The sequence below is a fragment of the Gorilla gorilla genome, chromosome 11 (assembly GCF_029281585.2).
Source record: "Gorilla gorilla gorilla isolate KB3781 chromosome 11, NHGRI_mGorGor1-v2.1_pri, whole genome shotgun sequence".
Lineage (NCBI taxonomy): Eukaryota > Metazoa > Chordata > Mammalia > Primates > Hominidae > Gorilla > Gorilla gorilla.
The window spans coordinates 144,065,826-144,093,730 of NC_073235.2; the positions used below are offsets into that span (position 1 = coordinate 144,065,826).

The 27,905-nt window shown below is 43.5% G+C and overlaps 1 protein-coding gene across 5 annotated transcripts in view; it reads left to right on the forward strand.

Moving 5' to 3' along the window:
* FARP2 (FERM, ARH/RhoGEF and pleckstrin domain protein 2) overlaps positions 1–27,905 on the forward strand; it is a 139,931-nt gene that overhangs the window by 44,982 nt on the left and 67,044 nt on the right. For all 5 annotated transcript variants that reach the window (XR_008677573.2, XM_004033463.4, XM_063695435.1 and 2 more), the window contains exons 3-8: positions 3,860–3,964; positions 4,830–4,872; positions 7,563–7,641; positions 11,048–11,145; positions 13,630–13,744; positions 18,260–18,407. Coding sequence is in view for 4 of the 5 variants with exons in the window: in XM_004033463.4 (XP_004033511.2) it covers positions 3,860–3,964; positions 4,830–4,872; positions 7,563–7,641; positions 11,048–11,145; positions 13,630–13,744; positions 18,260–18,407 (588 nt within the window). In the remaining variant the exon portion in view is untranslated. The remainder of the gene's footprint in view (positions 1–3,859; positions 3,965–4,829; positions 4,873–7,562; positions 7,642–11,047; positions 11,146–13,629; positions 13,745–18,259; positions 18,408–27,905) is intronic.

Genomic DNA, 27,905 nt, shown 5'->3' on the forward strand with positions numbered 1-27,905 from the left:
TTTGTGTGTATGTATACAAATACCCATATAACTGTGAATTTTTGTGCCCGTATTTACAGACCCTGTCCTGGGTGTTGGACATTGCTGGTTAACAGGTGCCTTGTGAATGTGCTTGCACCTGCGTGGTTAGTGTCTATCGCCTTCATTAGTGTAGTCGGGCAGGGCTCCTGGAGCAAACTCTGGCCACACTACCCTAGGCAGTGCAGGGGCTCAGGTAGGACGGGGAACCCTGACCTCCCCATTGACTCACAGGGGCAGCCAGGTAGTTGAAAAAGAGGGGACAGCTAAGAGAATTTCATATTCTCTGTGCCACCTGAAGTGCACACTCAACCTCCCACAACAGCCGTCAGAATCAGGAGCAGTGGTGGACAGTCCGGGAATCTGGCCATGTGTGGTGCCTCTCCTGTGAGCCAGAGCTGGAGCTACTAGGATGGAGAAGGTGCAGTCCTTGCCCTTTAAACTTGCCATCTGGTAGGAGGAACACACCCAAACAAATAAACCGGTCACAGTCAGCAGCAATGCCAAAGGGCAGTTCTAGAGTCGAGTACCAACTGGTGTGGTAATTAGGTAGAATTGACTGGATTAAGAGAGACCACAAATGAGCTGACTTTTTATCAGATTCTCAAAGCATTCACTGGAGACTGATAGAAGGGAAGTGAGAGAGAATTCTTCTCTAAGGGAATAGCCTGGGCATGTCATTATCCCTGCACTCAGGTGAAGCCAGGTAGTGTGAGGCTGTATCAGGGTGAGGGACTTGGGTTGTATGTAGCCTCCCCACCCCAAGTCCTGACTCAGGGAGAGTCATGAGGAGGACTGTCCTGGTGATCCTGGATGGAGGTGTGGACAGACAGTATGGCTTTGAAAGAACTTCATAGGGTTGTTTGGGCCCACAGTGAGTTAGTGCAGCATACTCCATGGTTCATAATTTCTGACTAGTTAACAGTCTCAGAAACCCTGGTCTGGCTGCATTCTCCCCATCCTGATGGACCACATGTGGAGCGCTGGCATGCTTCCTCCCAGATGCCCACAGGCATCAGAGTAAGTTCTTACTGGAGAAGGCCCTAAGAGATTATGTCAGAGCAAGTTCAACACAGATTTGCCCTTTTGTTCTTTAGAAATTGTATGTACAATGTCAGGTCACTTCATAGCTCACCTTTCCATTTTAAAGAGGCGTTCCTTATACTTTCATTCCGTATGCTGCTTTGTTACAATGGATTTGCAAGGTTTTATTTCTTACACAGTGAGAATCTGGTGACTAAACCTCAAGGGCCATAATGTCCTTTGGAACAATGAGATTTGCCTCCCCCAGTTTGCACATATTGTTTATTAATTGTGAAGATGATATATGCCTATTGGTTAAAAATTGAGATGTTATAGAAGTGAAGAAGTAAGAATGCTCTTGCCCCCACCTCCACCTCTGCTTAGTTCTTTAATGATGGTTACTTTTAAAGATTTAGTGAACAGCCTTCCAAACTTATTTTTATTACGTATAAATGTATCCATGGGGCATATGTGTTTTTAATAAAATGGAATCGTTATATACATTGTATAGAAATGGAGGCCTTTTTTTCTTTTTCCTTTCAATTTTTATCTTTTGTAGAGACAGGGTCTCTCTTTGTTGTGCCGTCTGATCTTGAACTCCAGGCCTCAAGCAATCCTCCTCCCTCAGGTTGCTGAGTTCACAGGCGTGAGCCACCATGCCCAGTCCCTTTTATTTTTTCTTAATTAAACTATGTGTTGTAGACTTTTTTCAATGATAACACAATAGAGAGTTCTGTGTTCTTTTTAAGGGTTGCATAGTTGTCCATTATGGATATGTCATTATTTATTTTACCAATTCTTTTTTTTTTTTTTTTTTTTGAGACGGAGTTTCACTCTTGTCGCCCAGGCTGGAGTGCAATGGCGCAATCTTGGCTCACGGCTTACTGCAATGTCCGCCTCCCGGGTTCAAGCTGTTCTCCTGCCTCAGCCTCCTGAGTATCTGGGATTACAGGCGTGCACCACCATACCCGGCTAATTTTTGTATTTTTAGTAAAGACAAGGTTTTGCCATGTTGGCTAGGCTGGTCTCGAACTCCTGAGCTCAGGTGATCCACCCACCTCAGCCTCCCAAAGTGCTGGGATTACAGGCATGAACCACCGTGCCTGGCCTATTTTACCAATTCTTTACTGAATGTGTCCTTAACATGTTTAGGTCTGTACAGTTGTATGAAAATATCTGTAGGAAAAAGTTCTAGAAGTAGAATTGCTGCGCAAAGGTAAATGCACACTTTAAATTTTAAAAGGTGTTTTCAAATTATCCCCCCACAGGTCATATGAACTTACATTCTTCCCAGCACTCTGTGAAAGTGGCTGTTTCTCACAGACACACCAATATTGGCATCATCATTCTAACCCTCTTTGATGGGTGAAAAATATCTTACTGTTTTATTATTAAAGAAATTTAGTATCTTTTTAAATGCATAGTAGCCATTTGTACATCTTCATCTAATAAGAGCAAAATAAAACATTGTAGCTTTTTTCATTGTGATTCTAGATAACTTTGTTAAATGTGTTTCTATTCAGATGTTTTTCACTTTTATTTAAATCAAGTCTGTCCGTCTTTCCTTTTTGCTATGCTTAGGACGACTTTACCTTTCCCAAGATTATAGAGATTCTTCTCTGATTCTGGTCTTTAGGTCCACTGGAATTTATTTTTGTGAGTAATGTACAATAAAACTCTATTTCCATTTTTCTTCTTCTGTTTTTTGAAACAGGGTCTTACTCTGTCACCCAAGCTGGAATGCAGTGGCACAGTCTCAACTCACTGCAACCTCTGCCTCCTGGGCTCAGGTGATCCTCCCACCTCAGTCTCCTGAGTAGCTGGGACTACAGGTGCATGCCACTACACCCAGCTAATTTATATATATATATATATGTGTATATATATATATATTATTTTTTTTTTTGTAGAGACAGTGTTTTGCCATGTTGCCCAGGCTTATCCTGAACTCCTGTACTCAAGAAATTCTCCTGCTTCAGCCCCACAAAGTGCTGGGATTACAGGCGTGAGCCACCATGCTCAGCCCATTCTTTTTCTTAATGGGAGAGTCCGTTGCCCCACCTCCTTTATGAACAGTTCTTCTCATTGATGTGAAATGCTACCAAATAATATTTTTTCTCTTTGTAATTTCCGATTGACCAAATAATTATTTACTGGGATCTTATATAAACAAAGACTCTAAGACTTTAGCTTTTTAGTAAATATTAAAATTACATTTTTTTGAGACAAAGTCTCACTCTGTCACCCAGGCTGGAGTGCAGTGGCACGATCATGGCTCACTGCAGCCTCCTTCTCCCAGGTTCAAGCAATCCTCACATCTCAGCCACCTGAGTAGCTGGGAATACAGGTGGGCACCGCTGTGCTCGGCTAATTTTTTAATGTGGGTAGAGGTGAGGTGTCACTGTATTGCCTAGGTTGGTCTCAAACTCCTGGGCTCAAGCCGTCCACCCACCTCAGCCTCAAATTGCTGGTATTATAGGCGTGAGCCACCGCACCTGGCGTAAATATCGAAATTATTTGATAAAATATTTACCAAAACTAGAAGTGGTTTCTATAGCCTAAAGTTACAAAGAAATAGGACTGAAAACACACTAAATGTAAAATGGAAGGAATTTTTTAGCTTTATTTATTTTGTTGCCAGTTTCTGTGCACAAATGCTTCAGACTTTTTTTTTATATATATAGTTTATAAATCTTAGTTATACACTGGAAGACAAAGTGATTTTATGTGTGGGAAAGTAGTTTTATGCACAGTTTTCATAAACCCTTGCTGTTTAGTCTTTCAATCCTTGTTATTTTTCCCACCTCTCTCTGCACAGCCTAAATGCGATGGCCAGGTATTACTGACACAAGTGTGGAAGCGTTTAAACCTGGTAGAATGTGACTACTTCGGGTTGGAGTTTCAAAATACACAGTCCTACTGGGTAAGTGCTTATGACGTGCCCAGGCGTGGAGCCTTTGGGCCTGCTGTGATGACAGCCGCAAGATCTTTCATCATTGCCACATCATCAGCATCAAATGTTTTTGCTATTAAAATATATTCTTGTTAGCTGTAGAGAATATGTCTGCCTTTAATCCAAGCCTGAATTCACACTCTCCCTAAATGTGTTCTGTTCGTTAGCACATGTGCTGAGGAAACTCTCTTAAAAGGTATAAAAGCAACCTCTAATACATCCTGTATGAAAATCATTTCGAAAGTGGACTTGTAGCAAACTTAACCAGTTATGCCTCATTTTACTTAATAGATGCAACCTTAAAAAGTGTGGAGTTTTAATATTTATAGATAGAACTGTTTTAAAGAACCATACATCAACCCTTTAGTTCAAAAAGCATGTCAGCGTTACTAAGTTCTGTCGAGCCTTTCAGATACCCTTGGCAGTGCAACCAGATTTATCCAAGTCTCCTGTTCTGTTGACATGACGTACCTCTTTTTTGCAGAAGCCCGCTCATCAGTTTGTTCACAAATGCAGTAGTACCAAGTATTTGTTTGGTGTTAACAAATTCCCACAAATAATTATTGGGACCCATTCTGCGCATAGCAGCAACTGAATAGAGGTATCCAGTATCATACAGCAATTTTAACGTCTTCCCATGCTTCCCAAAGCAGGCATTGCTGTCCTTCTTGTACAGTTTGTTTTATCAGGATTCAACCTTTAAGAGGGGGGGTAGAGTCAAAATTTTCCTGACATAAAAATTTATCTTATTATAACCATTTTTGTTTTTATAGCATACTTGTTAAATAGAGACATTATTTAATAGATTGGATTTCTTCTGTTAACTCTTCTTTAGATTTGGCTTGAACCTATGAAACCCATCGTTAGGCAAATACGAAGTAAGTCCTTGGTTTAACTCTTTAAAATCTGTTTGTTTAAGATGTGTTGTCCTGGAATGTTTAAAAAGCATGTTCAACTGTTCATTATCACCACCATGTATGGTTAGCAGGAAGTAATCACCAATAGCAGACAAACTTGGAAGTCATTTTGCTGTTTAGTTTTAGTAAATTTAACTCAGAAGATTCTAGGTGACTTGCTTCACATTTGGAAATAAGAGCATATGCTGTTTGATATCGTCTTAATTTTTGGCCAATATGCAAAAATAACTGCAGTTTCTCCCTTGATTATGAAAAGACATTGAGATTCTTCTTTTAAATAGCTTTTAATAAAATAGTTGATACTGTTTTACAGTTATAAACATAATTGTAATTGTGAATATAATAACAATTATATTATTATTTTTGAGACAGGGTCTCGCTATTTCTTGCCCAGGCTGGAGTGTAGTGGTGCGAACACAGTTCTCTGCAGCCTCAACCTCCTGGGTTCAAGCTATCTTCCCACCTCAGTCTCAAGATAATTATTTTCGTTCATCTACTTATTAAATTTTTTAAACTAAGGCATATAGTAGCACTTCTCAGTTCTTCTGTAATTGTGTCAGATGAAGTCTATAGTTGTCTGAGTCACCCATAATTTTTTGTATTACTATTATAAATTGAAGAAAAACATGTAGAAATAACTTTGTTATATCAGAACAAGGATCTCTGAGGAAAGAAAAAAATAACTGTTTTATACCAATAAACTAAGATAATGTACCTTTACAGTAATCAGATTTCAAAAATAATGTGTTTTTATTACTATTAATAATACTGGCCCGGTGTGGGGGGTTCATGCCTGTAATCTTAGCAATTTGGGAGGCCCAAGCGGGCGGATCACCTGAGGTCAGGAGTTCGAGACCAGCCTTGCCAACATGGCGAAACCCTGTCTCTACTAAAAATACAAAAATTAGCTAGGCGTGATGGCGCATGCCTATAATCTCAGCTACTCAGGAGGCTGAGGCAGGAGAATCACTTGAGCCTGGAAGGCGGAGGTTGCAGTGAGCCAAGATCGCACCACTGCACTCCAGCCTGGGCAACAGATTGAGACTGCATCTGAAAAAAAAAAAAGTAGATGTAAACACATTAACTTTTTTTTAAAAAAAACTTTTTCATTTATCATTTTTTTCCCTAAAACATAAACTAGGGACCGGGCACGGTGGCTCACGCCTGTAATCCCAGCACTTTGGGAGGCCGAGGTGGGCAGATCACAAGGTCAGGGGATCGAGACCATCCTGGCTAACATGGTTAAATTCCGCCTCTACTAAAAATATAAATTAGCCGGGTGTAGGGGCATGGTGGGGGGCGCCTGTAGTCCCAGCTACTCAGGAGGCTGAGGCAGGAGAATGGCATGAACCTGGGAGGTGGAGCTTGCAGTGAGCCGAGATCACATCACTGCACTCCAGCCTGGGTGACAGAGAGAGACTCTGTCTCAAAACAAAACAAAACAAAACAAAACAAAACAAAAACATAAACTGGGGAAAAAATGTCTCTCTCTCTATATGTATATATATGTATGTGTGTGTATATATATGTCTGCGTGTATATATAGAGAGAGAGCACGCGCATGTTTGTGTGTGTGGAGGGGTGGGCAGTCTCGTTCTGTCACCCAGCCTGGAGTGCAGTGGTGTGATCTCAGCTCAGTGCAGCCTCTGCCTCCTGGGCTCCACCAGTCCTCCCACCTTGGCCTCCCAAGTACCTGGAACTTCAGGCATGCGCCACCATATCTGGCTAATTTGGGGGTTTTTTGGGGGGCAGAGGGGCGGGTAGAGATGGGATTTCACCATGTTGCGCAGGCTGGTCTGAAACTCCTGGGTTCAAGTGATCCACCAGCCTCAGCCTCCCAAAGTGCTGGGATTACAGATGTGAGCCACTGCACCCAGCCTATTTAAATTTTTTAATGTGCAATTTCCTACTTGTTTTTATTTATTTATTTATTTATTTTTTGAGACGGAGTCTCGCTCTGTCGCCCAGACTGGAGTGCAGTGGCATGATCTCGGCTCACTGCAAGCTCCGCCTCCCGGGTTCACGCCATTCTCCTGCCTCAGCCTCCGGAGTAGCTGGGACTACAGTCACCCGCCACCACGCCCGGCTAATTTTTTTGTATTTTTAGTAGAGACGGGGTTTCACTATGTTAGCCAGGATGGTCTCGATCTCCTGACCTTGTGATCCGCCCGCCTCAGCCTCCCAAAGTGCTGGGATTACAGGCGTGAGCCACCGCGCCCAGCCCTACTTGTTTTTAAGGCTTCCTTGAGTAATCCCTGCTTAATGCAAAAGATTTTAAAATTCTATATATATATGTGATTGGTAGTTGGGACTCATAAATTCATATACAGGAAATGCTTCTTTGTTTTTTCTTTTGTTCGGAGACAGGGTCTCACCCTGCTGCCCAGGCAGGAGTGCAGTGGTGCAGTTGTAGCACACTGCAACCTCAGACTGCTGGCCTCAAGCCATCCTTTCACCTCAGCCTCCCAAAGGGGTGGGATTACAGGTACACACCACCACACCTGGGCAGAAATTTCTTAATATCATATTATTTGAAAAGATTTGCTGTAACAGTCCACTTGGAAGCATGACCTCAGTTATACAGTAATATATGAAAAGAGAATAAATGAAAGATCGGCCTTATTTGTGAAGTTTAAATTTTTTTGTTACAGGGCCAAAGAATGTGGTGCTTCGCCTAGCTGTAAAATTTTTTCCACCTGATCCTGGTCAGCTACAAGAAGAATATACAAGGTAAAGAGCTCACAGAGCTGAAGCTGTTGTCAGCAGGAATCTTGTATTCACCTGTTATCTCCCACAGCACCTGGCTCATTGAAAGAATGAATAAGCCTGATATACACAGAAAAGTGACCATGAATGTAGAGTGGTTAAAAGAAGCATGTTGGCAGTTGACCCTTGCACAGACACATGTGAATAAGACTTCAGTGTAAGGTTTATGGTACAAATTTGAAAATAAAAAATGGAATGGGATGTTAGGGTCATATTGAACTTACATTTTCCAAATGAACATAGATTTATGCATGTTCATAAGGTTCTCAGGGATTTTGCTCATATATACTTATTTATCAATAAAATATACTTAATTGGTAGAAGTACCCAGTGTGTTAGTCCTTAAGAATTTATGGAGCAGAAATACTTTGGGTCACTTCTTTTGTGCTACTATTTTGAATTAAAGATCAATTCTTTATAGGAATGATCTAAAGACGGCAGGGTGCAATGGCTCACGCCTGTAATCCCAGCACTTTGGGAGGCCAAGGCGGGCAGATCACGAGGTCGGGAGATCAAGACCATCCTGGCTAACACAGTTTTGAAACCCCGTCTCCACTAAAAATACAAAAAATAAGCCAGGCATGGTGGCGGGCACCTGTAGTCCCAGCTACTCAGGAGGCTGAGGCAGGAGAGTGGCGTGAACCCGAGAGGCGGAGTTTGCAGTGAGTCAAGATCACACCACTGCACTCTAGCCTGGGCGACAGAGCGAGACTCCGTCTCAAAAAAAAAAAAGAAAAGAAAAGTATCCAGGCGTGGTGGCAGGCACCTTTAATCCCAGCTAATTGGGAGGCTGAGGCAGGAGAATCTGTTGAATCCAGGAGGCAGAGGTTGCAGTGAGCCGAGATTGGCATTTCACTCCAGCCTGGGCAACAAGAGCGAAACTCTGTCTCAAAAAAAAAAAAAAGAAAATATTAACAATTGTTTCATCTGGACAGTAAGGTTATGGAAGGTTTTTCTTTGTATTTTTTGTATTTGTTCACATATCAATTATATTATGAAGAATAGAGGAATAACCTAAAAAGCAACTGAAAACCCAAAATTAGATATAAAAGAGAACTATGATGTTGTAGTGGTATCAATAACTTTTTTGCCTTCTGGCTAAAAGTGTACTCATAAATGAATCAGATGTCTTATGAACTCTCTTTTAAAGGTTTCTGCATATCATTTTAGCAACACAAAATCATAGAATGTCAGCTGCAAGGAAATGGAGAGACCACATTAGTTCACCCTCTTATTTTTAAAGGTTTAGGAAACTCCAAAGATGGCAAAAAGTATTTTTGTGAGTGACCATAGATCTTAATAGTGTATTAAATGCCTGACATTTACCAAAAAAAAAGTCTCTTTTGAGGGAATCACTTATAGATAGATAGATAGATAGATAGATAGATAGATAGATAGATAGATAGATATCTGAAAATGATGGATAACAAAGTGTCCCCTCATTCAGGATCCTGGGTCTCAAGTTCTAGGACTCATGCTGGTAACTCAGTGTTATAGTTACTCCCTTCTCCCCCATATTTATGTGGAGGATTCTTTTTTCTGTTTATAAAAATGTACATGTTTGTGGTAAAAGAATTTTTTTTCCAAATAAAGCTAAGGACTAGGTGCAATGGCTCACACCTGTAATTCCAGCACTTCAGGACGCCAAGGTGGGAGGATCGATTGAGCTCAGGAGTTCAAGACCAGCCTAGGCAACATGGGGAGACCTCATCTCTACAAAATATCAAAAAATTAGCCAGGCATGGTGGCATGCACCTGTAGTCCAGCTACTCTGGAGGCTGAGGCAGGAGTATCACTTGAGCCCAGGAGGTTGAGGCTGCAGTGAGCTGTGGTAGCGCCCCTGCACTCCAGCCTGGGCAATAGAGTGAGAGCCCGTCTCAAAAAAAAATAAGTAAACAAAGATAAGTAGAAAGTAAAAGTTCTCCATTTACCCAGCACCTTATTCTCCGCATAAGTACGTATCTTTCAGATGAAAGCATAGATGTGCAATAAACACATAGATATCAGAACTTTAAAGAAATTACAAATGTTATAAAACAATATCAAATGATACGTATTGAACTGTAGGTTGATTTTTTTTCCCCACTTATTAAGCATGCTGTGGACATTTTTCCATATTGTATATAAAAATATACTAAATTAGGCTGTAACATAATTTCATCATTCTCATATTCATCCATATTTCCAATATTTCTCTGTTATAATGCTGCAGAGAAACATTGTTCACATACCTTTGTGAACTATGGGAATATTAGTCTAGGAAAGTTTGTACAAATGGAATTGCTGTGTTAAAGGGTATGTACATCCTGAATTTTAAGAGAATGTGGTAAATTTTAATATTGTGCACTGGGGCATGAATTCCACTAGGGACAGGGGGTTGGTCTTGCTTACCTTTGCATTTCCAGCTCCCAGAACAGTATCTAGAACGTAATTCACGCTCAGTAATTATTTGCCGATGGAATAAATGAACATATAAATATTTTCAATTGCCTTCTCTCATTACATTCTCACTAATGGTATTCCAAAGTGCCTGTTTCTCAGATCCTAGCCAAGACCAGATATTATCAATCCGTTAAAAAATTTCACAGCCATGCTTTAAGCTGTGTTTTCATTGGATATTTCTCCTATTTCATCCAAAACTGTGAGTGCAGTTTTATGTGACTAACAAGTAATGTGAATTTGTGACCTTCCTCCTTGAAGGTATGGCTGCAGATGTGTAATTATATGTGGGTAGATGGTATGCCTGAAAAGGCTAATTTCTTTCTTTTTTTTTTTTTTTTTCAAGACAGAGTTTCGCTCTTGTTGCCTAACGTGGAGTGCAGTGGCATGATCTCAGCTCACTGCAACCTCTGCCTCCGGGTTCAGGCGATTCTCCTGCCTCAGCCTCCCAAGTAGCTGGGATTACAGGTGTGCACACCACGCCCAGCTGGTTTTTGCACTTTTTTTAGAGACAGGGTTTCACAATGTTGGTCAGGCTGGTCTCGAACTCCTGACCTCAGGTGATCCACCCGCCCCAGCCTCCCAAAGTGCTGGGATTACAGGCGGGAGCCACCGCCCCCGGCCAATTTCTTTTTTTTATTGTTCACATCAGAGTGCCTCAGTGTGTTCAGCACTTTCTGTGCGCTCTTCCATGTGTGTGACTCAGTCTGCTGAGTTGGTTTGTCATCTGACCTTCGCTTGGTGACTGTTTGTTTCATGAAAGGCCTTTTGTGACTTTGCTGTTTCGTGACCGCCTTGCATTTTGCTCACTGTTGGGTCACTGCCACTTCCCAGGGCTCATTTGCTGTCTTGCTGTGGAGACATGTCTATGTTACGTTCAGAGAACATTTGGAGTTAGTTGATCTCTGTCTTATTTTGAACTCTCTTCTAGATACTTGTTTGCCTTGCAACTTAAGAGAGACCTGCTGGAAGAGCGTTTGACCTGTGCTGACACCACAGCGGCCCTTCTCACGTCCCATCTCCTGCAGTGTGAGTATCTCCCTGCCAGCGGGGAGCATGCACTGACCATGGCACAGATATACCCGCACTCAGAACTACAATTAGTTGCTGATGTATTTGCCTAGTTAGTGAGCCTGACCATAGAATGAGGTGTTTCAATTTCAGTATTTTTTGTAAGCTACAGATTAACTTCTGTAAAGTGGAACTCCTTGAGGCAAATAGTTTCCACGTAGCAAACACAGGCCAAGGCCAAAATCTGTAGCCACGTTCCTTCTTTTGGGTTGTCTCTCATTTATGCCTTTGTGCATTTTACCAGCAATGCATATTCAGTCTAAGAGTCAGAATATTAAACCAAACTCTCAGCAAACCCTGGAAAGGGCCTCACTGGGATAAAAGTTACAGTCCTCTCAGATTAGTAAAGCGTTAGCCATGAAGGAAAAAGAAGACATTTCTTCAGTATCTCACACAGATCAAGAGATGGTTCAGAACTGTGTGAAGAATTACAGTTACTTCAAAAATAAACCATGAGAAGTGTAAGAGGAGGTTCTGGCGCCTTGCCGAGCCCCCAGCGATGGGAATAGAAAAACAGAAATACCCACATTGCTCCTGGACTAGAGGTGGGACCACAGCTAGCACAGAACTAATGTTTCTGAAATTTGAATCCAGGAAATATGACATAGAAAGTGTCCAAAATTTTAGGAATTAATAAGTATGTAGGTTATTTGCAGCTTCCTTGGTCCTTCCCCAGACATACCTTCTTCAAATAATACATTTTATTATGGGTTTGCTATCCTCCACCAGGGGACGTGTTGATTAATAAAAGTTTTCAAAGTGACTTTGGTTCTTACTCATTTGGCTGAAAGACTTCTCAGGTAGACACATGGCAACGAATGCAATGTATGACTGAACCAGATCTTTTTGCTATAAAAAACATAATTGGGCAGTTGGTAAAATATGACTAGGGTCCACATCTGGGATGGAGCCTCAGATCATGGCCCTGTTCCTGATCTGGGTAGTTTTACAAGGCTGCGGGTAAGAATATCGTATTAGTCCATTTTCACACTGCTGACAGAGATGTGACGGCAGCAAGAGAGAGCTTGTACAGGGAAACTGCCCCTTATAAAATCATCAGATCTCATGAAAGTCTCACTATTACAAGAACAGCACGGAAAAGATCCGCCCCCATGAGTCAGTTACCTCCCACTGGGTCCCTCCCACAGTAAGTGGGACTTGTGGGAGTTATAATTCAAGATGAGATTTGGGTGGGAACACAGCCAAACCGTATCAAATGTTGTAGTTTATAGGAAGTCCATACTGAAGTATGGCAAGTAACATGTTAGCAACTCACTCTCAAATGGCTCAAAGGAGAAAGAACTCTTGTACTGTGCTTGTAACTTCTCTGTGAATATGAGATTGTCTAAAAATAAAAGCATATTGCTTTAAATTATTGAACTTTATGTTATTAAGACATTGTGGCCTTAAAATACATGAAATTAGAAAGAGACATTATTCATCAAGAAATTTGAGAAGGTCTGAAGGAAAAAAATCATTTAAAATACATTATCCTGGCCGGGCGCGGTGGCTCACGCCTGTAATCCCAACACTTTGGGAGGCCGAGACGGGCGGATCACAAGATCGAGACCATCCTGGCTAACATGTTGAAACCCCGTCTCTACTAAAAATACAAAAAATTAGCCAGGCGTGGTGGCGGGTGCCTGTAGTCCCAGCTACTCGGGAGGCTGAGGCAGGAGAATGGTGTGAACCCGGGAGTCGGAGCCTGCAGTGAGCCAAGATGGTGCCACTGCACTCCAGCCTGGGCCACAGAGCGAGACTCCGTCTCAAAAAAAAAAAAAAAAAAAAAAAATACATTATCCTAAAATAAATAAAATACTTCAGCCTGATCATGATAATCTTGAGACAATTTAGGTTTAAGGTGTAGTTTAAAAATAATAGTAGTCCAGGTGCAGTAGCTCATGCCTATATTCCCAGCACATTTGGGAGGCCAAGGCAGGAGGATTGCTTAAGTCCAGGAGTTTGAGACCAGCCTGGGCAATGTGGCAAAACCTTATCTCTAAAAAATTCAAAAATTAGCTGGGCATGATGGTGCTTACCTATAGTCCCAGCTACTTAGGAGGCTGAGGTGGGCAGATTGCTTGAGTCCGGAAGGTTGAGGCTGCAGTGAGTAGTGATCGCACCATTGCACTCCAGCCTGGTCAACAGAACGAGACCTTGTGTCAAAATAATAATAAACACATTAAACTCATCAATGTTTGCCTCTCTGGAGTTACTAATCAGGCCTTTGTTCTTCAAGAAATCCTCTTCACTTCCCATTATATTTGCCTTTTAACAGCATAAAATATTTGGAAAAATTAAATAAAATCTTGCTTTTTTAGGGATATATTCTTTTGCTACAAATTTGGGATAATTTTTTTTTTACTTTTAATGTATGCAGTGACACGTACAAATGCTTGTAGTTTATTTAAAAATTAGTTACTTACTTTTAACCTATCTCAGCGGAAATAGGAGATTACGATGAAACGCTGGACCGAGAGCACCTCAAAGCGAACGAGTATTTGCCTGGCCAGCAGCACTGCCTTGAGAAGATACTAGAATTCCATCAGAAGCACGTGTAAGTCATCACAATTGTCTGTCAACACATTGTCACCACAGTAATGACTAAAGAGTGTGTAACAAGAAAGGACTGTTATCGTGACTTCTGCAAGATTCTAACATAAGGACCATTGCTCCTGGCCTCAGGATGTGCAGCTGCTGCCAGAGGCAGCTTGGCAGACACACAGACACACAGGTGCCCTGGCTTGAAGCACCTTCACACCTGCACGATGTGCTGCTTTAGAAGGTGCTGGAAGAAGCCAGGCACGGTGGCTCATGCCTGTTATCCCAGCACCCTGGGAGGCTGAGGCAGGTGGATTGCCTGAGGTCAGGAGTTTGAGACCAGCCTGGCCAACATAGTGAGACCCCGTCTCTACTGAAAATACAAAAAATTAGCTGGGCTAATGGCAGGCACCTGTAGTCCCAGCTACTCGGGAGGTGAGGCAGGAGAATCGCTTGAACCCAGGAGGTGGAGGTTGCAGTGAGACAAGATCGCGCCACTACACTCCAGCCTGGCACCAGAGTGAAACTCCGTCTCAAAAAAAAAAAAAAAAAAGGTGCTGGAAAAGACATCAGGGTCTGGGGGAGGAGGATGCTACTGAGCAGGATGGGGTGGCCATTGTGGGGGTGTCAGCTGCTGCAGTGTCTCTGCAGTGTGGCAGAAAGAGTCCTCTACGGGGAAGACACTGTGCTGTGGTAGAGGAGGAGGGGACTGTGTGAGGCTAACAGTGTCTGCCTGTGTCAGGGCATTGGGAATCGCCTGGCACCCATGGCCTTCGTCTCATCTTGTTTTGATTTGTCTAAGACTTGACACTGGTGGGTTTTTCTGGATGGAAGTGATAGAGACCTAGAGAAGGAGTGCTAGCTAAGGGGAAAAGGATTAAAGAACGGTATGGGAAAGGGCTCTGGGCTCTGGCCTAGGTGGCTGGGAGCTTTAGTCACCAAAGGGGAGCACTCAGCTGGTGAAAGTGAGTCAGGAGGACTTAGCCTTGCCTTTGTGACACATCCTGTTGAGATGCAGGTTTGTTTGTCAGATCATGTATGTTCATGTGTGTCGTTAAGGCTCTACCGGGACCTGCTGGCAGCTGCCCTTTCACACCTTCAAAGTATGAGTGCCAGCTATGCATCCACCACTGCTGTCAGCACTGGGGAGCTGGTTTGAACGGCACAGACTGAGGTGCCTACCCATACAGATCTTACCTTACCCGGTAAGACTGTGTGCATTTCGTGCACCTCACCACTCCCAGTGTGGGGGATCTCTTGTGTTTGCAAGGGAGTGCCTTTTGTGTGCCCAACAGCATGGCAGTCATGAGATATACAGATGCGTTTCTACAGATGAGAATGTGTGCAGTGTAGCAGGAGCATAGCTCATACGCTGTGAGCTGAAAGAAGGCCGAGGGCAGGCTCAAGGAGGCTTGTGGGAGGACCTAGGCAGACAAAGCCAGGGAGGAAGCATTCCAGGCAAAGCACCAGCCTGGGAAGGGAGGGAGAAGGAAGCAGAGAGGAGAGGGAGGTTCCAGCGTGGCATGGGCAGTTTGGGTTCTAGGGCTGGAGGTAGAAGTGCCAACTGATACTGGAGAGGCCGTAGTGGAAATTACGGACAGCTATTACGAGCACTTTTGTGTAATCCTCAAACCCACATCATGGCATGCACTGTTTTACCCCATTGTACATACGGTGAGACCATGCGTGCAGAGCTCCATCTCAGACATGACGGTGTGGGGCATCTTGTGTGTGTAAGTCGGTGCTTCTCATCCATTTGCCTGATCTGACCTTGAGGAGGCCTCCATGCAGGGCAGTACAGGTAGAGCTCCTGCTGTATTCTCCCGGGTACCCTTGGCTTTGCCTCTTTCAAGTGTTGCCATTATTCTGGCTGGTAGTGAGGAAGGTACAGCTGTTCTGAGTGTCACATCCAGACCTTGACCCATGGAGCCAAGGGCCCTCTGCTAGTGTTGTGTGCCATCCCAGCAGGAAACGGTCACTGGTTCAGTCTGCATTCCTAGGGTTGGGGATAGTCTCTCCCTGCTGAGACACACAGCAGGGGCTGGACATGAGGAAGGGAGAATTGGGCATTGTGCTGCGAACTGTCCAACCTGAAGGACAGTCCCTAGTGGATGGGTGGGTTTGGGATGCTGGGGAGAGTGTTGTCAGCACGTAGGCTGGGCTAACCTGTGCAGTGGGTGAAATCAGCTAGGCAGAGGTCAGATACAGGTCAGGAAGGGAGAAGAGCCCAGGACGAACCCCTGAAGAACTGACATTTGAGAGGCTGAGTGCAGGAGGAGGCACCCACAAGAGCCTTTAGCAGCCAGAAGCATGGAAGGGCACAGGTGCCAAGAGAGCATGTTTTAGGATAGTGGCCACAGCCTCTTGTGTGGAGACTACAGGCCTGGGGAGGTAGGCACAGGAGCAGGTTTCTGAGCTTGGCAGTGTGGCAATGCATCGCCTTCAGCAGCTTCAGTGAGTGGTGAGGGTGAATTCTAGATTCAAGTACACTGAAAGTGCAGTGAGGAGGCAGTGACAACATCTTTGGGCACTTATGTCGAGAAGCCTGCCCGTGGAAGAACAAAGAACTGGACCCTCAGGGTAGTTCTGTGTGTGTGTGTGTGTGTGTGTGTGTGTGTCTGGGTGTGTTCTGTGTATACATGTGTGGCTGTGTGGTCGTATGTGCATGTATGTTATATGTGTTCCTATGCATGCATTGTGTGTGTTTCTGTGTGTGGCTCATATGTTCATGTGTGTTGATGTGTGTTCCTGTGTACATTGTATACTGTGGTTATGTGCACTTGCACATGTTCTTGTGCCTGTGTCTCTGCATGCGTGTGTGCTTACATGTGCACATGTATCTGCTAAAAACCCTAGAAAGCCGGTAAGAGAAGGGTGAGTCATGTGGTCTGCTTCATACAGGAATACAGTTGAACTCTTGCCGAATAAGCCCGGAAGCAGGAAGCTCTGCTCTACATTGTAGGCCTTCGCTGTGTTAATTTGAGACTGTGTCTGTCACAGTCACCACAGCTTCGTTGCACATCTTATTTCTTTTGATAATTCTTCAGGTTTTTTTTTAAAGACAATATTGTACCTTTATTTCAATTATTATACATTTCTTACATTGTCTTATGATTCTAATGGTTCTTCAGTGATCCACTGAAAACACCTTTATAATCACTGAATAGGATATTAAAGAAGTGCTTTTCTTGACTTTATCACATTGCTTTTGGATCTTTGAAACTGCAGAGAAAAGTCGGGCACAGTGGCTCATGCCTGTAATTCCAACACTTTGAGAGGCCGACACGTTTGAGTCCAGGAGTTCAAGACACCCTGGGCAACATGACAAAACCCTGTCTCTACAAAAAATTAGCCAAGTGTGGTGGTGCATGCCTGTGGTCTCAGCTACTCAGGAGACTGAGGCGAAAGGATCGCTTGAGCCTGGGAGGCAGAGCTTGCAGTGAGCCAAGATTATGCTACTACACTCCAGCCTGGGCGACAGAGTGAGACCGTGTCTCTAAACGAATGAGCAAGTGAGTGAGTGAGTGAGTGAGAAAACGGGTTTATAAGACACAAGTGTTTCAGATAGTAAAAAATATTTTTTAAGATGAAAAGGAGATGGCCGGGCGCAGTGGCTCCCGCCTGTAATCCCAGCACTTTGAGAAGCCGAGGTGGGCGGATCACCTGAGGTCAGGAGTTTGAGACCAGCCCAGCCAACATGGCAAACCCCGTCTCTACTAAAAATACAAAAAGCTGGGCGTGGTAGCGTGCACCTGTCGTCCCAGCTACTCAGGAGGCTGAGGCAGGAGAATCCGCTTGAACCTGGGAGGCAGAGGTTGCAGTGAGCCAAGATTGCACCATTTCACTCCAGCCTGAGCAGCAGAGTGAGACTCCATCAAAAAAAAAAAAGAAAGAAAAGAAGAGAAATACCATAGATAACACTACTATCCCATCACACTCATTTTCTTTCTTTTTCATTTTATTATTAGTATTATTATTGTTAGAGATGGAGTCTCGCTCTGTCACCCAGGCTGAAGTGCAGTGGCATGATCTCAGCTCACTGCAACCTCCGCCACCACGCCTGGCTAATTTTTGTATTTTTAGCAGAGACAGGGTTTCGCCATGTTGTCCAGGCTGGTCTCAAACTCTTGACCTCAGGTGATCCACCTCCCAAGGTGCTGGGATTACAGGCGTCAGCCACTGTGCCCGGCCCTCTGTGGTGTTTCTTCTGATTTAAAATTTGTCTCTGCCAGTAGTATTTGTGTATAACCTTGTCTCTATTGAGCAGATGTAAGGCTGAGTAGCTAGTGTATGCAAAGAAAGTGTTCTACCCGTTACAAAGTAGTTACAGAATAGAAGAAAACTGAGGATGTCTTTGGCCTGCACGTGTGGTATGCTGTTTTTCTAGTGGGTAAACACAGACAGTGAACCATCTGCCCTCTAAACACACAAAGCCTTCATTGTTGGTTTTCCTGATCACTTCTATAATGCATTTTGGCTCTTTCAGAAATCAAGTGTTTGTAGTGTATGATTCTACTGTTTTTTATTACAGGGGCCAGACACCTGCTGAGTCGGATTTCCAGGTGCTCGAAATTGCTCGAAAGTTGGAAATGTACGGCATCAGATTTCACATGGCTTCTGACAGGGAAGGAACCAAGATTCAACTGGCGGTTTCCCACATGGGTGTACTCGTGTTCCAGGTAGGCCAGTGGGGAAGGGAGGGGTGAGAACAGGGCAGGGGAGGTTTTCTGCAGCCTGGTGGGGTTTGTTCTTATAGATGTTGGTAAATATTTGTCCTGATGAGTAAGGGCCTCGATTTGGAAGAGGGGCTTTGCATATCATCCAATCCAACCTCTTACTCAGTGGGGAAATTATTCTTTTGTCCTTCTCTGACACACATGTGACTATCCTCCATGTCATGGAGCCCACTGCTTCCTGGGACTGCCTCCCGCCTCCTTGGATTCCCCACTGCCTCCTGCCCCACCAGGGCTGCCCACTGCCTCTGGGACTTCGCATTCCCTCCTGGGATTCGGCCTACCCCCTTAGAATCCTAAACCACAACCCTTTTTTTTTTCCAGTGGAGCAGTCTCTGTGCTGTGGGTGTGATCTGGGCTGGACTGTGAGCGCTTCAGAGTGGGTTACAGTAATCATTTCAGTAAACAAACTAGAATAGAATAGAAAATATCAGAGGGATTGCTTGTGATTAGAGTCAGTGTTGTCTTCTGAGGTGTTTGTATTAGTTGTGATGCATAGGTAAATAATTACATAAATGGTGGGCATGGCCTGCTCACTTCCATTTGTGGTTATGTGTGTGTATGCTGGGGTTTGTGATGTCCAAGAAGCTTAAGTGTGACTGCTAGTGCCGACTAGAAGGAGCTTTTCTCCTTATTCAGGCCCTTTGCATATCTGAAGAAAGCTCTTGCTGGGGCTCCCCAAGTCCCGTCGCACCCAGGCTAAATATGTCCAACTTGTCTGGGCCCCTCCTTTTCGGAGCACTCCAGTCACTGGCCCTTGTAAAATTTTGCACTTCTGATAGACTATGGTAATCCTGAAAAGGTCTCCTCGTTGCTGAATATTGTGGGAATTGTCACTATTGCAGTCTGGGAGCCCGTTGCCTGCGTGACCTGCTGTTTCTTTGTGGGCTTCTTTTAACCTGTGAGTATCAAAAAGAGCTTGGTCTGATTCAGGCCTCCCTCATCAGGCCATGTTTATTATTGTTTTCTTTTCCTTATTTTTCTTAACCTAGCCATCAAGTTTCAATTTCCTGTCAGAAAAAAAATTAATTTTGAATTTAGAATATTATGTTACATTTCATACTAAATGTGATTAGAGAGCAATAAAAATCCATGATAGAGACCAACCTTAGCAATCCATGCCTTCAGGTGGAGGGTCTGAGCATCCCCTGCCTACACCTGCTGATGAGTGTTCCCCCATTGCACAGAGATGAAAACCTCATATCCAAACTGAGCCATTGCCACATTTCCAGAAAAAAACAAATACAACCTAAAGAAGTTGTAAAAGCAAGGGATTAGAAACTTCAGATTGAAGATAGCAGACTGAATATATGTATTTATTTTTATTCCCTCAAAACCCTGAACACAATGACAGTTGAAGGAATTTTTTAAACATTTAAATCCGTAAGAACAAAGAATGGGAAAACAGCCCACGAAAGATGAGGATAGCAGCAATGTTTGGAAGCTGGGAAATGAAACAGGGAGTGGGACCTGACTTTGCAGAGTAGGGAAGGCTGGAATCTCACAGCCTGCAGCGGCAAAGTCACAGTGCAAGCCAACATGTTCCCAGGAGCCCCAGAAAGGGCTCACAGTTCATGCTTATGAGAAATAGGAATACTTCTTTATCAGAAATGTAAAATTTTATCTTGTAAATTTTTTATTTTTATCAGCCTTGTTTGTGATAGTAAAATTCTGGGAATTAACCGTTAGAAAGCCAGTTAAATAGCCTGGCACAGTGGTTCACACCTGTAATCTCAGCACTTTGGGAGGCTAAGGTGGGCAGATTGCTTGAGTCCAGGAGTTGAGACCAGCTGGAGCAACATGGAGAAACCTCATCTCTACTAAAAATACCAAAAATTCATTGGGTGTAGTGGCATGTACCTGTAGTCCCAGCTACTCAGGAGGCTGAGGTGGGAGAATCACCTGAGCCCAGGAGGTCGAGGCTACAGTGAGCCAAGATCGTGCCACTGCACTGCAGCCTGGGCACCTGGAGTGAGACCCTGTCTCTAAATAAGTACATAAATAAAAGCCAGCTAAATAAATGGTGGTGCATCCATGTGAACAGAATATTGGGCAACTGTACAAACAAGGAAGCAGCTCTTTATGTCCCAATAATGAGACATGCTTCAAGATGCATCATTACATGGAGAAAAGATTGAAAACTCTGTATAGTAGCTACTGCTTGTGGGGAAAAGAGAGAAAATTATATGTGCACTATATTCCACACTATAAAATGAACTGGTGACATTAATGGCCCCAGGGAAGAGTGGCCAAGCTGGCAGGCTTTGGAACAGTGCTGAGAGGGAGACTTGCACTGTGGACTCATTTTTGAACCTTCAGAATTTGAGCCTTGTGAATGTATCGCTGTATTACATTTTCACAAAACCTTCACAGGAATAAAACACTGCATCTCTGAAACGAGCAGGATACCATGATAGAAACAAATGGAGGACATAAAAATATTTGCAAATTAAAATACAGGCTGCCCCAGTCCATCCCCACCCCCTGTCGCCTACCTGGTCTGCACGCCAGGCAGGGGTCATCAGCCTCTTTGTCCTGCAGAGTTGTGCTGGCAGATGCTCCGCTACTTTTTAGCAGGTTTACTGCCTGGCCCCACATGCAACAATAGGAACCCAACCCCAGCAGACCTTGGGCTCCACAATTTCATCTCCGTCGTCCACAGAGGTATGGCAGCCTCAGTTCTAAGCGCAGGTATTTAAAATTATAATATAGGAGGATCCAAGATGGCTGATTAGAAGCAACTGAGGTCCACGCCACTCACAAAGAGGAAAGAAAAGGGGTGAGTGGATTCACCTTCAACTGAAATATTCAGGTTCTTGCACTGAAACTAACTAGGCGAACAACTCAACCCACAGAGGATGAAGAAAAGCGAGGGTGGGGGTTGATGGCCCACCCAAGAGCAGCATGGAGCCAAAGGAACCCCCATCCCCAGCCAAGGGAAATGGTCAGTGACTGTGCAACCTCACCCAGGAAACCACACCTCTCCCACAGATGTCTGTAACCCACAGATCAGGAGATCCCCTCGTGAGCCCATGCCACTAGGACCTTGGGTCCAATACACAGAGTTGTGTTCAGTCTCAGAGCAGCCACTGAGGCACACACAGAGACCTAGGAGTTTCACATACTTCAGCCTCAGGACCCCCAGCAAGGCGGGAAATCTGTTTGTACAAATCCCTAAGAAGGAGGCTGAATCCAGGGAGCCAAGCAGTATCATTCTGTGAGGCCCACTTCCACAGCACCTCACAAGTTAAGACCCACTGGCTTGGAATTCTAGCCAGCCAACAGCAGCAGGCTGGAAATCTGCCTGAGATGGATCCAAGTTCCTACGGGGGCGGGGTGGCCACCATCTCTAGTTTGGTTGACTCAGCCATTTTAGCCTGCTGGCTTTGGAGTCTGGATAAGGAAGAGTTCCCCCACATGCAGCATACCTACTCTGCAAAAAGCAGCCAGGCTGCTGCTTTAAGTGGGTCCCTGACCCTGTTCCTCCTGACTGGGTGAGCCACCCCCTACAGGTGCATTTGGGCCAGCAACAAGTCAGTACCCTCCTGGGATAAAGCTTTTAGAGGAGGAAGCTGCCTGCTATCTTTTCTGTTTCACAGGCTTTGCTGGTGATACCTCCAGGTACAGGAAAAACTGAGGCAACTAGGGTCCGGAGCGACTCCCAGCAAACTGCAGCAGCCCTAAAAACAACAGGCCAGGCATAGTGGCTCACACCTGTAATCCCAGCACTTTGGGAGGCTGAGGTGGGCGGATCACTTGAGGTCAGGAGTTCAAGACCAGCCTGGACAACATGTTGAAACACCATCTCTACTAAAAATACGAAAATTAGCTGGGTGTAGTGGTGGGCACCTGTAGTCCCAGCTATTTAGGAGGCTGAGACAGGAGAATCACTTGAACACGGGGAGGCAGAGGTTGCAGTGAGCTGAGATCACACCACTGCACTCCACCCTGGGCAACAGAGCGAGACTGTCTCAAAAAACAAACACCTGTAATCCCAGCACTGTGGGAGGCTGAAACAAGCAGATCACCTGAGAGTTCAAGACCAGCCTGGCCAAGTGGTGAAACCCCATTTCTACTAAAAATACAAAAAAAAAAAAAAAAAAAAAAAAAAATTTGCCAGGCACAGCGGTAGGCTGAGGAGGGAGAACTGCTTGAATCTGTGAGGCAGAGGTTGCAGTGAGCCAAGATCGTGCCACTGCACTCCACCCTGGGTGACAAAGTGAGACCCTGTATCAAAAAAAAAACAGAAAACAACAACAACATGAACCAAAAAACCCATAAAAGCCCCATTCAAAGGTCAGCAACCTCAAAGATCAAAGTTTGATAAACCCACAGAGATGAGAAAATCAACACAAAAATGCTGAACACTCAAAAAGTCAGAGTACCTCTTCTCCAAATGACCACAACACCTCTCTGGCAAGGGCATAGAAATGGGCTGGGGCTGAGGCTGAGATAGCGTTATTGACAGAAGCAGGCTTTGGAAGGTGGGTAATAATGAACTTTGCTGAGCTAAAGGAGCATGTTGTAACCCAATGCAAAGAAGCTAAGGACCATGATAAAACAACACAGGAGCTTATAGCCAGTTTTGAGAGAAACATAACCGACCTGATGTAGCTGAAAAACACAACACGAGAACCTCACATTGCAATCACAAGTATCAATAGCAGAATAGGCCAAGCAGAGGAAAGAATCTCAGAGCATTGAAGACTATCTTTCTGAAATAGGCAGACAAGAATAGAGAGAAAAGAATGAAAAGGAATGACAAAACCTCCAAGAAATACGGGATTATGTGAGGAGACCAAACCTACAACTGATTGGGTTACCCAAAAGAGACAGGGAGAATGGAATCAAGTTGGAAAACATACTTCGGGATATCATCCAGGAGAATTTCCCCAACCTAACGAGACAGGCTAATATTCAAATTCAGGAAATGCAGAGAACCCCAGTAAGATACTCCACAAGAAGATCTGCCCCAAGACATATGATCATCAGACTCTCCAAGGTTGAAATAAAAGAAAAAATATTAAAGCCAGCCAGAGAGAAAGGCCAGGTCATCTACAAAGGGAATCCCTTCAGACTAACAGGGGACCTCTCAGCAGAAACCCTACAAGCCAGAAGAGACTGGGGGCCAATATTCAACATTCTTAGGAAAAAATTCCAACCCAGAATTTCATATCTGGCCAAACTAAACTTCATAAGCAAAACAGAAATAAGATTCTTTTCAGACAAGCAAGTGCTTAGGGAATTCATCACCACCAGGCCTGCTTTGCAAGAGCTCCTGAAGGAAGCACTAAATACAGAAAGGAAAAACTGTTACCAGCCACTGCAAAAACACACTGAAATACATAGACCAGTGACACTATAAAGCAACCACAAAAACAAGTCTGCAAAATAACCAGCTAGCACCATGATGACAGGATGAAATTCACATATAACAATATTAACCTTAAATGTAAATGGGCTAAATGCCCCAATTAAAAGACACAGAATGGCAAGCTGGATAAAGAGCCAAGACCTATGGGTATGCTGTCTTCAAGAGACCTGTCTCACGTGCAGAGACACACATAGGCTCAAAATAAAGGGATGGAATAAAATTTACCAAGCAAATGGAAAACAGAAAAAAACAAGGCTTGCAATCCTAGTTTCTGACAAAACAGACTTTAAAGCAACAAAGATTAAAAAAGACGAAGGGCATTATATAATGGTAAAGGGTTCAACAAGAAGAGCTAATTATCCTAAATATATATGCACCCAATACAGGAGCCCCCAGATTCATAAAGCAAGTTCTTAAAGATCTAAAAAACAACTTAGACTCCCACACAATAATAATAGGAGACTTTAACACCCCACTGACAATATTAGACAGATCATCAAGACAGAAAGTTAACTTTCTGAAAATATTCAGGACCTGAACTCAGCCCTGGATAAAGTGACCTTATAGATAGCTACAGAACTGTCCCCCCAAAAACAACAGAATATAAATTCTTCTCATCACCACATGGCACTTTGTCTAAAACTGATCACATAATCGGAAGCAAAACACTCCTCAGCAAATGCATAAGAACTGAAATCATAACAAACAGTCTCTTACACCACAGCACAATCAAATTAGAACTCAAGATTTAAACATTCACTGAAAACCACACAACTATATGGAAATTGAACAACCTGCTCCTGAATGACTCTTGGGTAAATAATGAAATTAAGGTAGAAATCAAGAATTATTTGAAACTAATGACAGCAAAGAGATAACATATCAGAATCTGGGATGCAGCTAAAGCAGTGTTAAGAGGGAAGTTTATAGTACTAAATGCCCACATCAAAAAGCTAGAAAGATCTCAGGTTAACAACCTAACATCTCAACTAAAAGAACTAAAAAATCAAGAGCAAACAAACCTCAAAGCTAGCAGAAGACAAGAAATAGCCAAGATCAGAGCTGAACTGAAGAGACAGAGACACAAAAAACCCTTCAAAAAATCAAATCCAGGAGCTGGTTTTTTGAAAAAATTAATAAAATAGACTGCTAGCTAGACTAGTAAAGAAGATAATAGAGAATAATCAAATGAACAATCTGAAATGATAGGGGAATATCACCACTGAACCCACGGAAATATAAACGATCATCAGAGAATGCTATAAACACCTCTATGCACATAAACTGGAAAATCTAAAAGAAATTGATAAATTCCTGGACACATACACCCTCCCAAGACTGAACCAGAAAGAAACTTATAAAAACCCTAGATGAGGGCTGGACACAGTGGCTCACGTCTGAATCCCAGCACTTTCGGAGGCCGATGGGGGCAGATCACTTGATGTCAGGAATTCAAGACCAGCCTGGGGCCAACATGGTGAAACCCTGTCTCTACTAATATAATAATTAGCCAGGCATGATAGTGGGTGCCTATAACCCCAGCTACTTGAGAGACTGAGGCAGGAGAACCGCTTGAGCCTGGGAGGCGGAGGTTGCAGTGAGCCAAAATCAAGCCACTATACTCCAATCTGGGCGATGAAGTGAGACCCTGTCTCAAAAACAAAAACAAAAAAAACCCTGGAAGAAAATCTAGGCAATGCCATTCAGGACACAGGCACAGGAAGGATTTCATGACGAAAATGCCAAAAGCAATTGCAACAAAAGCAAAAATTGATAAATGAGATTTAATTAAACTGAAAAGCTTATGCACAGCAAAAGAAACTATCATCAGAGTGAACAGACAACCCTACAGAATGGGAGAAAAATTTTGCAGTCTATCCATCCAACAAAGGATAATAGTGGAGAAGACCCAAGAACTCCCAGGAAGAAGAGAGAAAGAAGTGTGATTTAAAATGGCCTGGAACTATTCCGTAGCAGTACTGGAAGCTAGAAAGCAACAGGGCTTTCTGAGCCAGGGGGAAATTGAATCCCTGAATAGACCAGAAATGTGTTGTGAAATTGAGGCAATAATATCCTACCAAGTAAAAAAAAAAAAAAGTAGCCCAGGACCAGATGGATTCACAGCTGAATTCAACCAGAGGTACAAAGAGAGCTGGTACAATTTCTCTCTCTCTCTCTTTTTTTTTGAGACGGAGTTTCATTCTTGTTGCCCAGGCTGGAGTGCAATGGCACTGCAATGGCAGCAGCTCCAACATTAAAAGGAAATTATTTCCAAACTAATTCTTTTTTTTTTTTTGAGACTGCAGTTTTATTATTACTCAAATCAGTTTCCCCGAGCATTCAGCGATTTTTTTTTTTTAATTTGGTGTGTGGGGGGCTCTAGACTAGAATTCTGTGCTCTGTTCCACATGACTTCTGTACAGAGAAAAACTTTTCACACATGTAGATTTTTAAAAAATGTAACTACTACTCGCCCTTTGTAAGGAAAAACTAGAGGAGGGAATGAACTAAAAGTGAGAAAGAAGGAAATAGGGTGCTCCACATCCGAGACAGGCAAAGGAAGACGCAGGTTCTGCCTGCCAAGAGAGCATCCACCAACACCAGAGCAGAGGGCAGGGCCCCGGGAGAGAGGGTAGACCAGGGACTCATTTCTTGTGCTGGACCGTGTGGAAGAGTGTTAAGTAGGGATAGGTACATGCCAGTGAAGCAAATGAAAAGAGGCAATTAGGATTCTCAAGGAAATTTTGAAGAAGGAAGCTTTACTTTATAATATAAAAAAAGTAGTTAAATTCACCATAGCTCAGTGTGTGAGCAGTGCTTACATGACCATTAATATAAATACTGAATTTAAAATTTACCAACAATTAGGAGAGTGTGGGGAGGGGTAGGTGTGAGGTATTGGCAGTGACAGATGTTGAGGAGGCAAGATTTCAAAGTGGAGAATGTGCTAGCTGTCATAAATGTGCTTTTCAGAAATACGGGTGAATGAATGGATGCATGAGAGTAAATCCCAGAAAGGCAGCCAAGAGAGGTGAAGCTGGTTCTGTCTGAGGAAGAGGACTTGATGTGGAGTGGGTGACCCTGACCTGGCAGTTTGTTTCCAGTCGTGTAGTCTATATGGCATTTTCAGATATGCCCTGGATTATTGGATGAATATGAAAATGAAAACAGTAGATTTTAGCATTCCACAGCTAACTGTGCAGGTTTAAAAGTGTTGTCTTAAAGTCTGTCAAGTCAGGGTGCAGTAGATGAAAGCTGTGATTGTCCTTGGATTTTCTGTTTTATTTCTCCTTTTATGATGGTGGTCAAGACCCTGGGATATACAGTTGGCCCTCCATATCCGCAGGAAAATAAATGATAAAAAACAATACAGGCTGGGCATGGTGGCTCACACCTGTAATCCCAGAACTTTGGCTGGTGGATCACCTGAGGTCACAAGTTCGAGACCAGCCTGGCCAACATGGTGAAACCCCATCTCTACTAAAAATACAAAAATTAGCCAGGTGTGGTGGCAGGTGCCTGTAATGCCAGCTACTCAGGAGACTGAGGCAGGAGAATCGCTTGAATCCAGGAGGCCGAGGTTACAGTGAGCCAAGATCGCACCATTGCACTCCAGCCTGGGCAACAAGAGCGAAACTCTGTCTCAAAACACACACACACACACACACATATATGTGTCTGTGTAATTTTTTAAAAAATACAAATTTAACACAGTACAGTAGAACTATTTATGTGACATTTACATTGTATTAGGTACATAAGTAATCTAGAAATGATTTTATTAAAGTATACAGGAAGCCCAGCGTGGTAGCTCAAGCCTGTAATCCCAGCACTTTGGAAGGTCAAGGCAAGAGAATCACCAGAGCTCGGGAGACCAGCCTTAGCAACAAAGCAAGACCTCATCTCTACAAAAATTAAAGTACACAAGAGGGTGTGTGTAGGTTATATGCAAATACTACACCATTTTTTATCAGAGCCTCAAGATTTATAGATTTGGGTACTGGGGTAGAGGGTCCTGGAACCAATCCCCTACAGATACCAAGAGACAGCTGTAGAAATTTCTTATTTTG